The sequence below is a fragment of the Phoxinus phoxinus genome (genome assembly GCF_949152265.1).
Source record: "Phoxinus phoxinus genome assembly, chromosome: 16".
NCBI classification, from domain to species: Eukaryota; Metazoa; Chordata; class Actinopteri; order Cypriniformes; family Leuciscidae; genus Phoxinus; species Phoxinus phoxinus.
The window spans coordinates 2,065,344-2,080,343 of NC_136891.1; the positions used below are offsets into that span (position 1 = coordinate 2,065,344).

The following is a 15,000-nucleotide window of genomic DNA, read 5'->3' on the forward strand; positions in this document are numbered from 1 at the left end:
ATGAAACGAAACACACCTAAAGATGTTGCATAACTAATCTAATCTGTGCCGCGACCTAGAATAGCTTGTTGCTATAGAAACAGCCAGAAAGCTCAGGATTTGGGGATATCTCCTCACCTTCCTGGAGAGCCGTTTCTTCAGCTCGCGCTTCTCCTCCAGCTCCTCCTGCTCGTTGCGAGCTGAACGAGAGACAGAGAGCGGACACTGAGTCTGAAGCTCATGGACTCGAGATGTGTGTGTTTGAGTGACAGCTTGTCTTACGTTTGAGGATGTTTCTCTGCTCCAGTTCTTCTGCTGACGGTCTCTGGCTGAGACGACTGGACACAGACCCAAAACAAGCTTCATTTATTCAAAATGACAAACACAAACTGACAAAATAGCAGCAAGTGATCATTTACAATTTAATCACAATAACAAAATACTCGAAACGCGATGCTTTTTGTTTGCCAGTTTGCTTCTATTTGAATAGAAGTGTAACTCCGCCCACATTGAAATCTCATTGGTTCAGAATCGGCCTCCACAGCTGCATATGAAAATCAGATATGTTCTGATTGGCTGTGATTGTGTCAATCAAACACTACTGTATTATTCTTAACTAGATGCACTTTTTAAAAAATGTCTATGTAGATTTTATACATTTTTACGTTTATTTTTTTCATGTTTATTTAAATTTTCATTAAAGTTTTAGTAATTCTGTGCTTTTGTCAATTTTAAATATATATTTTTAAATGTATATTTAGATTTTATAAATTTTTATTACATACATTTTTTTAAATATATTTTCCATGTTCATTTTAATTTTCGTTAAAGTTTTAGTAATTTTGTTGTGCTTTTGACATTTTATACTTTTTAAAAAATTTCTATGTAAATTTCATTCATTTTAATTTACATTTTTTTATTCTACTTTTCGTTTTTATTTACATTTTCAATAAAGTTTAAGTAGATTTTATTCATTTAATTTTTTTTTTTTACAGTCGCTAGGACACATTTGTCAATACTTGGGTCACGTTTTCACACAGTTCTCCTAACCAGCGTTCAGCTCGGCACAGCAGTTCATTTTTTACATTCACATGCACTAAAACTACCAGATCACTTCATACATGTCTCAGATCAACACACACTTCCACAACACTAGCAAAGCTTGACAGCCGACACACACACTTTATCACCCACAAAACAACGACCTAAAAACACTAACAACAGGAGCATTACAATGTGTTCCTCTGTACATGCTTTCTTTCTTCTACTCTCTACTGTTTAGAGTTCACTGCCATATATGCTACTGGAATGAATCAGACATGATGCAGATGCTTCAATACTTTATATATTTTATGTCTTTGGAGTAATTCCAAAGTACAAACATCTGTCTACACACCATCCACCGACACAGACAGGAATCAGCTGTGATTGGTACAATTGTTTTTATACCATTTCATTTTTAGATTCGAAATATATTTCATTACAATATTACTGTAGAAATGTGTCAAAAATGCTGTCGTATACAGTTTTGTATTATGTTATTGTTTTAAACTTAAGTTGAACAGTTGATCAGTGTGTAAGCGTGTGCAGATTGGCCTGTAGACACACAGAGTTGTGGCGGTTGTTGTGTCGAAGTGAGAAAAGAATGAATGCATTTTGAAGCAATGATAAATGATCCACAGTTTATCCCACACACACTTCTGTTGTGCTCACTGTGTGAAGAGTGGAGAAAGTGACCCAAGTATTGAGAAATGTGTCCTAGCGACTGTAAATGTCTATGTATATATAATTTTTAATATAATTTAAAGGTTTGGTAATTTTGTTGTGTTTTTGACATTTGTATACTGTTGCTTTAGACTTATTTTTGTTTCAGTTTCAGTTTGTTATTTTAGTACATCAAGTTATGAGATAAATAATAAATAAATGAGAAATGTTGGCACCAAGCTTTTTATATATATATATATATTTTAAAGGGTTCATGACATGAGAAACCAAATTTGCCTTGATCTTTTAGTATATAGGAGGTCTTTGTACCATTAAAACGTCCTGCAAGTTTCGCAGCTTAAGACTTCCTCCCCATTATAAACGAATCATTTATTTAATCAAGCTCTAAATACAGCTCGCTCTGGATCCATGGTAAGAAGTGACGTCACGGTACGACGTACCAGCGTTTGCATATGACCGCCTCCAGCTTTAAGCGCAAGACAACTACGCTCATTTCGTATCATTGTCGCGCGCCTCACAAGTGTTCAGTCGCCGGACAGCTGTTTTATTGCAGGCACCAAAAGTTTTGTTGTGTGTGTTTGTGTGTGTGTGTTCCTCACCGGGTCAGTTTGGTGCCGATCTGCTGTCGGGACTCCAGGCGCTCCTGGTCACTCATCATCGGCAAGATGTTCTTCTCCTCCAGTTCACTCTTCGACGGCCGGTTGCTCAGCTTGATCGCCAGCGAATCTTTCCGTAGGACTCTTAAAGCCAGTGTACCTGAGCACACACACACACACACACACACATTTAGATGATGTAAACACACACACATCACATGCAGTATCTTCCAGATCTCGTACTTGTAAACAGCGAGTCGTCGTCATCCTCCTCATCCTCGTCCTCTTCCTCATGCGCGCTGAAGGTGTGTGTGATGAGCGTGTGTGTGTTGGCGGGAGTTTGGTGCATTGAATCTCTGTTCTCCTTTTCCTCTTCCGTCTCCATCAGGACAGATGGCACCGCCTGCAGTACAGAACTACACACACACACACACACACACACACACACACACACACACACACACACACACGCACACGACAAGTGTGTATTTCAGGGATGTAAAGTTCAGACGGTAACTTATGAGAATAGTTAAGTCAAATACTGAAAGTTTTTACATGTATAATCTCTATTTATTCAAATATTATTCAAATGTGTTAAAGATTTTGAAGGCATATAACAGTTGTGCTTTGATTTATTTATTTGAATAACACATGCCAAATTGTGCAGGAATTATTTTTGGTCAGAGAAATTATGAACATGCAAAAACAAGAGTGAACCAGCGAAATATTAATAACTGATTATGTTATAGAGTATTATCTGCACTATTGTTTTCTATAGAGCTGCTTATGGCTGAAATTGAATTTATTGCTATAATTATTGTTCTTAGTGTGAATGGTCCTATTTTATGTAATAATAACAATATTTGTATTTATTTATTTATTTAATAATAATTATATCTTTATCGTTATAGTTATTAGGGCTGTCAAAATGCCTGAAAAACTAAGTTCGAATTTTATACTTAAATATTACTAATATTTGAATTATAACTTAAGGCATAATTTCAGTTAGGGTAAAAAAAAAACACAAGGCCACAAGAGGGCGCAATGAGCAAAATATTAATGCACCACAATAAATAGTTTATTCAAAGTATAAATAAATCAAATAAATTGTATTACAAACATTATGAACAAAACAAATCATGTATTTATTTATGCAGTTTAATACAAAGCGCCGATCACACAGAGTAATTTTTTGCGTTTAAAAACATGAGATGCTGTAGAATGGGGGAAAATCTTCTAATTAATTACACAAAGTGGCAATTACTTAATAGTCGCACATCAAATTTGGCTGAGAAATTACCCCAAAAGTTCATTTAAAGTAATTATTTTGTTAAATGAGAAAAGCATCAAATAGACATTACAAAAAGTATCTTTAGAATTGTTTTTTTTATTTGATTCAACAGAATGTATTACACAAACTTTGGCTTCGGCAGCAATGAGGGTTCGTAAATAATGATAGAATTAAATTTTTTGGGGGTTAACTATACATTTAATGTTTTTTATTTATTAATATGGAAATATATTTTTTAAATGAAATAATACTCTGAATAAGAAACTATAACTGCCAGTAGGGGGCAGTAAATATTTAAGATGAATAAGTCATTGAATCATTAATTAATTCATTTGATTTGTTCAAACGGCTGATTCATTCAGGAATGAAGTAAATGACTCTCTTTATGAATGAGTCATTGAATCATTGGTTCACCTGATTGATTCATTCAGAAATGAAGTAAATGACTCTCTTTCTGAATGAGTCATTGAATCATTGGTTCACCCGATTGATTCGCTCAGAAACGAAGCACCGCTGTGTGTTACTCTGAGACGCACAACACTTCTGCTCTGGCTTTAATATTTTCGTTGGCAAAATTGAGTAAAAAGAGACAATACTTTGTCTGAAATATAACACACTATTAACTTCTTATTTATTGAACTGTTGTATAAAATCAACATCACATTTGCACTCGTGTGATATTGCTTAACTATTTCATGATATAAATATGAGACAAAAACACCCTGAGAGAATTTTTTCCCTGATATCTTGAATGTTAGGGTCATTCTAACTGTATTCTATAGACTTCATCACACAGTGAGTTGTTGCTCTGCTTCATGTTCATCAATCAACTGTATAAATGAAGATGAAATATCCCCATGAGGGAAATTTATTAATATGGAATTTTATTTTTTAAAATGTAAAAATACAAGAGATAGAATATACAGTCTGTACAGGGTGTGAGTGAGTGAGTTTGTGTGTGTGTGTGTGTGAGTGAGTGAGTGAGTGTGTGTGTGTGTGTGTGTGTGAGTGAGTGTGTGTGAGTGAGTGTGTGTGTGTGTGTGTGTGTGTGTGTGTGTGAGTGAGTGAGTGTGTGTGTGTGAGGGTGTGTGTGAGTGTGAGTGAGTGTGTGTGTGTGTGTGTGTGTGTGTGTGTGTGTGTGTGTGTGAGTGAGTGAGTGAGTGAGTGAGTGTGTGTGTGTGTGTGTGTGTGAGGGTGTGTGTGAGTGTGAGTGAGTGTGAGGGTGTGTGTGTGTGTGAGAGTGTGTGTGTGTGAGAGTGTGTGTGTGAGAGAGTGTGTAAGTGTGTGTGTGTGTGTGTGTGTGTGTGTGTGTGAGAGTGTGTGTGTGTCCTCACCTCTCGAGTCTCTGCATGGTGAGCGCGAGTGTTTTGTTGAGCTCCTCTATGATGCGGCTGGGCGGGTGCAGAGACAGCGGCAGGGTGGCGAACTGCTGCGTGTGAGCGTGTGTGAGTGTGTGTGAGTGTGCGTGTGTGTGCGCGTGGGACGGTAGGCATTTGAGGGCAAACGAGGCCGCTGGCTCACATATCATCACTTTCTTTGGCGGCAGAGGCGGCGACAGTCTGGCAAGCGTCTCTGAAGAGAAGAAGAGACAGAGTTATGTTTTCCCTGATGGTTTTCATGTTCTCTCTCGTGAACCCAACACTGAAGTGATTAAACTGCAGTTCCTCCACTGGCCACTAGAGTCCGGCTGCAGAAGAGACTCAATCCCATAGACCCGCATGTTAAAATGCCCAACTTTACAGCAGAATAAAACATGTTTACAGACTGGTGCAAAAAGTGGTTTTGGTCTATCTAGCTAATCTTGCCCTTCATGACGACTGTGAGGGGGTGATTTTTTTTATAACTCATCCGTTTAAATTATATTAAGCCTTAAAGTTCTGCATAATTAAGGGTGTGGCCACTTGAGTGACAGGTGGATTGCCGCTGATGTCACAACTAGCGTTTGTCTGTTAGCATCACGTCACCTCAGCTAATCCGCCTCGCTGCACATTTTCGTTTATGCGAGAGTGACGCGCGACCAAGATGGCGACGGCCGGCTCCGCCCACTTTGGGCTTCAAAAACGCTCTTCAGAAACACTACAGGTGACGTCACACACACTACGCACATATTTTATTACAGTCTATGAGCGTCACCTGTGAGATGGCTGGGTATTCTGCTGTATGGCTTCGGCGGTAAGGCAGGAGGCTGTTTCAGTGACGACGGCCTCACGTGAGTGATGTCAGCGCTGTCGCTAGGCAACGGCTTCACAGGGGGCGGGGCTTGAGATGAAAGACACGCCACAGTTTCTCCAGGCGACTGGACCTCTGAGAACGACACTAGACGAGAACGAGAGAATGGGACAATTTTAGTATTTCCAACAGCACAAATATATATTAAATCTATTAATGTCTCTTGAAGGAATAGTTCACTTAAAAATGTAAATTCTGAAGATATTCTGAAGAATGTCAGTAACCAAACAGTTGATGGACCCCATTGACCTCCATGGTATTTTTTTTCCTACAATGAAAGTCAATAGCTAGCGTTAACTGTTTGGTTACCGACAAAATATCTTCTTTTGTGTTCAGCAGAAGAAATTCATACAGGTTTGAAACAACTTGAGGGTGAGTATATGATGACTTTTCATTTTTAAGTGAACTATTCCTTTAAGGCACGTTCACACCAAGGATGATAACGATAAAGATATAGTTCTAAATATAAAAGAATAACAAAGTCCACAAAATACTATAATGATAACGGCACAGAGGAACGATATCGTTGGAATCACTTTCAGAACGATAAAACATTCTCAGCCTATCAGAATCCATTCTGCTTTAAGAGCTTGAGCATTTAAATAATTTTGTTTTTGTTTTTTTGTTATCCCAAACTTTTCAACAGTAATATATTGTCTGACAATCTATTGAAACTATACAGCAAAAACATCATGTTTGACACCAATCAGCATCTCATTAACATATAACCACCCTCATTTGCATATCATCAACACACATTAAGCATTCCTGATGCACATCAGTGTGAAATACAGGTACGGTATCAGGAATTTCCTTATGAAAAAAAAAATGAATAAGATCCCTAAAGTATGGCTGTTCAAGAATCTCGTCCTCGACTGACATTACAAGTGGACAAACTGGTAAAGAAGTGTCGTGTAACACACCTGCCGCTGTGACGCTGGTGTCAGCTGACTCTGAGCCTGGACTGATGACCGTATGTCTATCCAGGTCACTCACACACACGTCACCGCTGACCTCCTCTACTGACAGAGAGAAAGATGTTTCACTAGCCGCGTTTTCATTACAGATTTGCGCAAAATTTTTGCACTTTTTTCTAAAAGTCGGTAAAAAACGATTGCGAAATGACGGCATTTCCATTAACCGATGTTATGCGACTAAAACGTAATTTCTTCCTCTCGCGATAATGCTTCCAGAAATCATGGTGACGGACGTTGGGGGTTTATGTATATCCCTGTCACCGCACTGGCCATTATTATTAATGTGTGTTATCCATCATTAATGTCGAGGACAGACTCTTATACTGAGAGTGTTTCTGTGTTTCTCACTCAGTTCTGCTTCCAGGTCGTGATTGTGGCGTTTCTTTGAGGTTTAGAATCCAGTATTCCTGTAATTATTTTGTGAGTTTAATAAAGAACTGAGTCTCGTCTTCTGTCCAAACACACGCGTCCTCTACGTCAGGCGACTGTAAATGCGCAAACACTGTTTCCATTGCAGTCTTGCGAAATATTTATTTTTCTAATTGCCTGAAAAAACCTCCATGCGAACGTTAAAACATTTTTTTGCGATAAATGGGAGTTTTTGATTTTGTGTTTCCAATTTTCTATTTAAATTTGCGCAATTTGAAGGGTAATGGAAACGCGACTAGTCTCACTTATTTCCAGTAGATCAAAATCTCTGAGGCTTCTAGAGTGTCATAAACGTGATGTCACTGCCGATTACATTGATTATGAGTGTGTGTGATGTACACGTACCTTTCTCGTACACTTCCTTCAGCACGCCTCTCTTGATGAGCTCTTCTCTGCTCTGACGCGTCGACATCTTCCTCTCCAGCACTGCGAAGCATTCACAGAACCACTCACACTAATGTTCAATGCTTTTCAAAGAGTCTCTTCTGCTCACCAAGACTGCTTTATTTGATCAAAAATACAGTAAACATTGTGAAATATTATTCCAATGTAAATCTGCTGTTTTCTGTGAATATACAGTAAAGTGTAATTTATTCCTGTGATTCCAAAGCTGAATTTTCAGCATCATTACTCCAGTCTTCAGTGTCACATGATCCTTTTCTTATTATTACCAATGTTGAATACTGCTTCATATTTTTGTGCAAATTCTGATAACTACCATTCAAACTTTTTTTTAAACAAAGAAAAAAAGGAAATTCATACTTGAATTTTATGATGCATTAAAGGTGCTGTATGTAACTTTGTTTACTCTACTAAAGCAAATACCATAATATGTTTGCATATATTGAGGAAACATGCTAAGTTCATTCGTTCCTCTGAAAAAGCGTCCATTGCGCTCGTTCCTGTTGCGCGTCTCAAACTACAACGCGTGTGAGCGCCGAGTCAACGAGAAACAACGATCTCTGATATTTTGAATCCGCCTGCAGTACCTATTCCGACCACTCATTCTTACAGACTGCACCTTTATATTTATCAAAAGTGACAATAAAGACATTTATAATGTTACAAAAGATTGTGTTTCAAATAAATGCTGTTCTTTTGAACTTTTGAACATCAAAGAATCCTGAAAAATAAAATGTATCACGGTTTTCACAAATTTTTTTTTAAATCTAATAAATGCAGGTTGGTGAGCATAAGTGACATCTTTCAACAACAATAAAAAAATGATCATTCCACACGTTTGAGCGCTAGTGTATAAATGAACACATTCAGGCAGAAGACGAACCTGCAGACGTCTGTTTGAACTTGTCGCTCTTTTTCTTCCTCCATTTCCAGGGTTTGAAGAGTCGCCCTAGACTGGCCAGTTTGCTCCGTCTGCGGATGGGCGGTGTGTGTGTCCCGGGAACCAGCGAGTCCGAGCGCATCGCCGCCAGACGCTCCGCACCCTCTGCTGAACACACACACACAAACACGCTTTGAAGGAGTACGACACACAAATATGAAAATTCTGCCATAATTTGCCGCCAGAGATTCTCTTCTGTAAAATGACATTCCAGGACTTTCAGAAGCACTACTTTTTGGGTTTTCAAGGACTGAGATTTCTTTATTATCTTTTCAAATAGAAAAAAAGGATACATAAAAATATAAAATATATACATAAAAATAAATGGTACAAATAATAAAGTGCAGCACATGCAATGACTGTGGAAACTTTAACCGTTGAAAAGATACTATGACAAAGATATCGCTTCCCTTATTAAAACTGATTTATTTCCATGAATATACAGTATGATTGACCTGAAGAATGAAAGCTGTATACTTGGATATTTATGAGCAATATCACACTCATAGCCATGAGAAATGCCTCTATATATGTATCAGATGTACTGCAGTTTTAATTTTTGCGTGAAAAGATTGTTTCATCAATAAAATTAAACACTAATTTTCCATATTTGTGACCCTGGACCACAAAACCAGTCACATTGGTCAATTTTATGAAATTGAGATTTATACATCATCTGAAAGCTGAATAAATAATCTCTCCATTGATGTGTGGTGTGTTAGGATAGGACAATATTTGGTCGAGACACAACTATTGAAAATCTGGAATCTGAGGAGCAAAAAAATGTAAACATTGAGAAAATCTCCTTTAAAGTTGTGCATTTATGTTCACGATTATGCTGCATTCACTCACAAAAATACATGTTTTATATATTTACGGTAGGACATTTACTAAATATCTTCATGGAACATGATCTTAATATCCTAATGATTTTTGGCATAAAAGAAAAATGGATAATTTTGACCCATACAATGTATAGTTGCTATTGCCACAGATATACCCGTGCGGCTCCAGACTGGGTTTGTGCTCCAGGGTCACGTATAGTCTTTCAATAATTCAAGCACTTTTCATAAATATGGCTGTTTTCAAGGGTTTCCCAGGACTTCAATTTCAAAAAAGTAAAATTCAAGCACTACAAATGAACCCTGTCAAAGATGTCTAAGCTACCGTATGTCAACAGAACAACTTTTATGGTAAAAATAAACACTTTCATTGCATGGGGAAAAAATAATAATCCTGCATTCAATAAAGTAGAAACCTACACAAGTTTAAAACAACATGAGGGCGAGTAAATGAAGACTTTTGGGTGAATTATTCCCATAACAAGTCAATCTACAAACCAAATCTATAAACTATCAGGACAATTTCCAGAAGCTGCAATTATAAAAAAGTCAAGCTCATAAATCAAGTAAACGAGCCAAAAGAATTCACAAGTACCGGTAAGTGAATAATTGCATCATAAATGTCACGGAAAATACCTTTAGGATCATGTAACTGGAAAAACTCATGCAACTATCTTCAGGATTTTCCCTTCTTCCCAGTTTGTGTCACACGTACAGGATTACGCCGAAGTTTGCAGACCTTTTTTATTACTTTTTCCATTTAGTAACTCAAATAAAACAGGGCAAAGAACATTTATTTTCTCAGATGAAGGGGAGAAGACTGTCTCACGTATAAATATATATATAAACACTGCCGTTCAATAGTTTGGGATCGGTTAGATTTTTAAAACAAGTCTCTTCCGCTCACCAAAGCTGCATTTAATTGATCAAAAATACTAAAAAAATATATATATTGTTAAATATTATTACAATGTTTTCTATGTGAAAATTTTGTAAAGTGTAATTTATTCCTGTGATTAAATCTGAATTTTCAGCATCAGTCTTCAGTGTCACATGATCCTCCAGAAATCAGTGTAATATGATGATCTGATGCTCAAGAAACATTTATGATTATTATCAGTGTTAAAAACAGTTGTGTACAATTCTTTTTTCAGGATTTTTGATAAATAGAAAGTAAAAAAGAACAGCATTTTTTTAAAATAATATAATCTTTTGTAACATTATAAATCTTTACTGTCACTTTTTACAAATTTTTCACACAAATTTAATGCATCCTTGCTGAATAAAAGTGTATAGATTTTTAATTTCTTTCCAAAAATAATAATAATAATCGTACTGACCCCTAACTTTTGAACGGCAGTGTATAATGTTACAAAAGCTTCTATTTTTAGAGAAATGCTGTTCTTTTTAACTTTCTATTCATCAATGAATCTGTTCAACATTTTTAACACATAAGGTAAAACTAAATGAACAAATTATTAATATAAATAAATAAATTTAAATAAATAAAATATAATCAATCAATACACTACCATAGTGAGTAGAAAAAAATCAAAAACTGTTTTCAACATTGATAATAATCATAAATGTGTCTTGAGCATCAGATCATCATATTATACTGATTTCTGGAGGATCATGTGACACTGAAGACTGGAGTAATGATGCTGAAAATTCAGATTTGATCACAGGAATAAATATACAGGATAATATAATATATATTCACATAGATAACAGCGATTTTAAATTGTAATATTTAACAATATTAAAAAAAAATTTTTTGTATTTTTAATCAAATAAATGCAACCTTGGATCAGCAGACGAGACTTCTTTTAAAAACCTTACCGATCCCAAACTTTTGAACGGCAGTGTATACATATATATATATATATATATTAGGGCTGTCAAAAGATTAATCACGATTAATCGCATCCAAAATAAAAGTTTGTGTTTACATAATATATGTGTGTGTACTGTGTATAATAATTAATATATATAAAAACACACACAATCATGTATATATTTAAGAAAAATTGGTTATATTTATATATAAAATATTTATATATAATATAAATTATATAAATGTATATACAGTATATAAATGCAATTATTCCTTAAATATATACATGAATGTGTGTGTATTTATACATAATAATTCTACACAGTACACACACATATATTATGTAAACACAAACTTTTATTTTGGATGCGATTAATAGCGATTAATCTTTTGACAGCCCTAATATATATATAAAATGCAAAAAAAAAAAAAGGCCACTGCACTGAAATCACTGGAAACTTCCTCTGGGAAAACTGGGAGCACTCTGGATGCTTTCTCCACCGACTGTCGGTGCCTGCGCAGGTAAAGGGAAGAATGATGCTGGTTTTCCAGAGGGTTTTACTGCTGAACACACACATCTGACCGATGAACATATGCCATCATCACACACAACCAGCAGACGACTTGAGGGACGAGAACTCAGAACATAAAACAAACAAACAATAAAACGTGGATTTGCAGAAAGTTCAATGCCAGCATATGAGTTCACACTTATCATTCTCATGTTTGTGGCATAAGTGTATTAACATAATTATCAAAACTGAGAAAAAAAATACATATTTAAATAGGGGTGTAACAATACCGTCATCATGTCACGATTCGAGACATATCTCGATACTGAACTCATGATACGATATTATTGCGATACTCCAAGACATATGATAAAAGGTTAACAGAAAATGCACTGCTGATTAAAATGCTAAATTTGGTTTTACATTGTGTGTGTGTAAATGAATAGTGGTGGACTCGTGCTGGAAACCCAACGCACAGGACAATAGAGACTCCAGAATAACAATATTCATGATTCTGAAGCTGAAACACAGGATTATTTCAGATGAATATGCTTTCACTCTTTCACTGACTAGATATATTTAAAATAATGTTGGCCACTTTTTACTGGTAGCATCAGACATTACGCCACCTTGGAATTATAAGGTTCTATCTGCATTCTGACTGGTTTTAAGATATTGAGCTTTAAAGTTTTTGCATTCCATTCGACTTTGTAGAAAGAACCTTTTTATTTTCAAAATAAAAAGTTCCAAAATGTACACAACTTAAAAACAACACTCAAAAAAATGAACTATTTGTGTACTTTACATAATATATTTATATTACAGTGGGTTACCATTGTGGAGAAGAGTGGAGCATTGTGTTTGGCTGTGACTGATTTGGTTAATTTGAACTGCTTTGGTTAGAGCATGTAAATCTTAGCATTTAATATGTTAATATGTGCTACTGCTAACAAATAGCTAGCTAAAGTCTATCAATTTAATTATGTGTCACTAAAATAAATGAAATATTAATGGATGAATGAAAATAAAAAACGCCTGAATCATGTCAGGAAACCTTAAAATGAGTTGGGCTGACACTATTAAATTAAGCTGTGCCCAACCATGGTAAATAAGTTGAATCAACCTTAATAAATTAAGTTGACCCAACATAAGAACATTAAATTGGAATAACAGAATTGCATAATGCTGAAATAAAGCAAGTTAATCATGTGGAAAACCTTTCCATGATTTTATTATGTTCCTTCAAAGAGTTATTTTTTTGAGTGAACATCACATAATGTAAATAAGTGGTCACAGAATAAGAATATGTGAATAACTCAATTTTTACAAAAATGTCAGATAGAACCTTATAATTCCAAGGGGACGATTTGGCATTATCAGGACACACAAATATTCCCCCAGTGCAATATTATACATTACATTCAACATTATATATAGTAGTTTAATGTAAGACTGGCACTAAAACTAAAATAAATTGCATTTTTTCCTCACATCAGTAATTTTAACTATCCACGATACATATTGTCACTATCCACGATACATATTGATGCATTTTTGTATTGCGATATATTATTACACCCCTATATTTAAATGGTGCACACTATACCACAGCATCATATGGGTAACACCATGTGACACTAAAATAATGCAATAAACATATGCTTTACTTATTACAAGAAATTATATTTTTAATAAAAATTTATTAGCCTATACCTACTTCTTACATTTAATATATAAAATGTTAAAATTCAATATTATATCAAATTATTTTATATATTAAATATATATTTGTATATAAAATGTGTATTTAATGATGCATTGTTCACTGTAAATTACAAGGTGACTCATATTTTATACTTAGAAAAATATATATTTTACTGTAAAAGTACATGTGTTGTCTTGATGAATATAATAAATAATTGTAATACATCCAAAATCCATACAGTATTTTACAGTAAACTTACATGTTAATAAATACATTATAATCTTCCACTGTGTATGGTCAGGTAACCAATTAAAAGGTCTTTGCTCTGCATTGAATTTGCATTTATTAATTTTTCTTACATTGAATATAACACCAAGCTAATATACATCTACTGTATAAACTTAAATGTTAATTGAAAGCAAATGTTTATGAAGTTGCAGCGCTTTATAATTTATAGTTTCATGTTTAGAAGTATATTTTGTTTACCCCCATATTTTTTTTATAATTTTTCTTCTTTTTATATTAAAAATAAATATTCAAAACAATCTCGTAACATTATTTAATGGAGTTTTTTTTTTTGGTAACAGCCTTATAGTGTCTTATTTGTTATTCTAATTGAATTTATTGATCAAATTTAAGAATTTGAAATTAAAGATGAAGCATATATTTAATAAGAAATGTAATACATTTTTAGATTTGTCTTCAATAACATCTTCTTTGAGACTTGTGGTGAAAAAAAAAGGGTCCGAAATACACATTGAGGTCTTTCTTACCCAATTGGCAGATAATTTAAAAACTCACTTCATTTTTATTTATTTCCCCAGAAAACAAGACTTAAAGTCAATTTACAACTTTAGTAAATGCATCTTGATTTAAGAAATGTTTGATATTTGGACTGGAAACAAGACAAAAATACTGAGTAAGAAAAGCAGTGTTCAAAATATCTTCCTCTAATGTTCAAAAGAAGAAATAAACTCACACAGGTTTGGAACAACTTGATGATTTTTGGGTGAACTGTCCCTTTAACTAACGTTAGCTGAGAATGACATTAGCCAACATAAACAATAATACACAAATGACGGTTTTATTCTAGCATCGGTCCGTTATACCACCATCATCATCATCATCACTCACCGTCCCGGATGTCGTTCCCGCGGCTGCAGTTACTGCAGATGTGCTTGATATGACCGGAGATCACAAACGGAGTGTTGTTGTTACCGGGGGCGGTGGGCTGCCGTAGCCTGACCAGGTTAAAGGCTCTCCGTTTGCGCGGTTTCTCCGCGGACGACGACGATGATAATGATGAAGAAGATGACGCGTCCTCCCGTAACCGAGATGTGATCCATGTCCCGTGCTCTCCGGTGAATGTGGGACCCGCCATTACGGATCCGTGTCTATCGGTCACACCCCGGGATGGTGCGGATACCGAACGGAAGAGCGCGTGCATAATTACCGATCATCCCGAGCCGCGCAAACCGTCCAGTGCGCGAGACCACACGCGCAAAAACCGTTGGCCCACCTGAGTATAAGCGCACG

General features: G+C 35.4%; 1 protein-coding gene across 8 annotated transcripts in view; it reads right to left on the minus strand.

The window, feature by feature from the left end:
- The window catches only part of phactr1 (phosphatase and actin regulator 1), a gene marked incomplete at its 3' end in the record, with an annotated part of 30,875 nt that overhangs the window by 5,522 nt on the left and 10,353 nt on the right, over window positions 1-15,000 (minus strand). The window contains exons 1-10 of one of the 8 annotated variants that reach the window (XM_079584071.1): window positions 14,599-15,000; window positions 8,512-8,676; window positions 7,572-7,652; window positions 6,744-6,839; window positions 5,725-5,907; window positions 4,926-5,163; window positions 2,544-2,716; window positions 2,304-2,460; window positions 262-317; window positions 118-179 (exon numbers count right to left, since the gene is read on the minus strand). The exon at window positions 14,599-15,000 is cut by the window's right edge and continues 305 nt beyond it. In XM_079584071.1, coding sequence (XP_079440197.1) covers window positions 118-179; window positions 262-317; window positions 2,304-2,460; window positions 2,544-2,716; window positions 4,926-5,163; window positions 5,725-5,907; window positions 6,744-6,839; window positions 7,572-7,652; window positions 8,512-8,676; window positions 14,599-14,911 — 1,524 coding nt within the window. In that variant the 5' untranslated portion in view covers window positions 14,912-15,000. Of the gene's footprint in view, window positions 1-117; window positions 180-261; window positions 318-2,303; window positions 2,461-2,543; window positions 2,717-4,925; window positions 5,164-5,724; window positions 5,908-6,743; window positions 6,843-7,571; window positions 7,653-8,511; window positions 8,677-14,598 lie in introns of all 8 variants that reach the window. The other 7 variants (XM_079584073.1, XM_079584072.1, XM_079584070.1 and 4 more) reach the window with 7 other exon arrangements.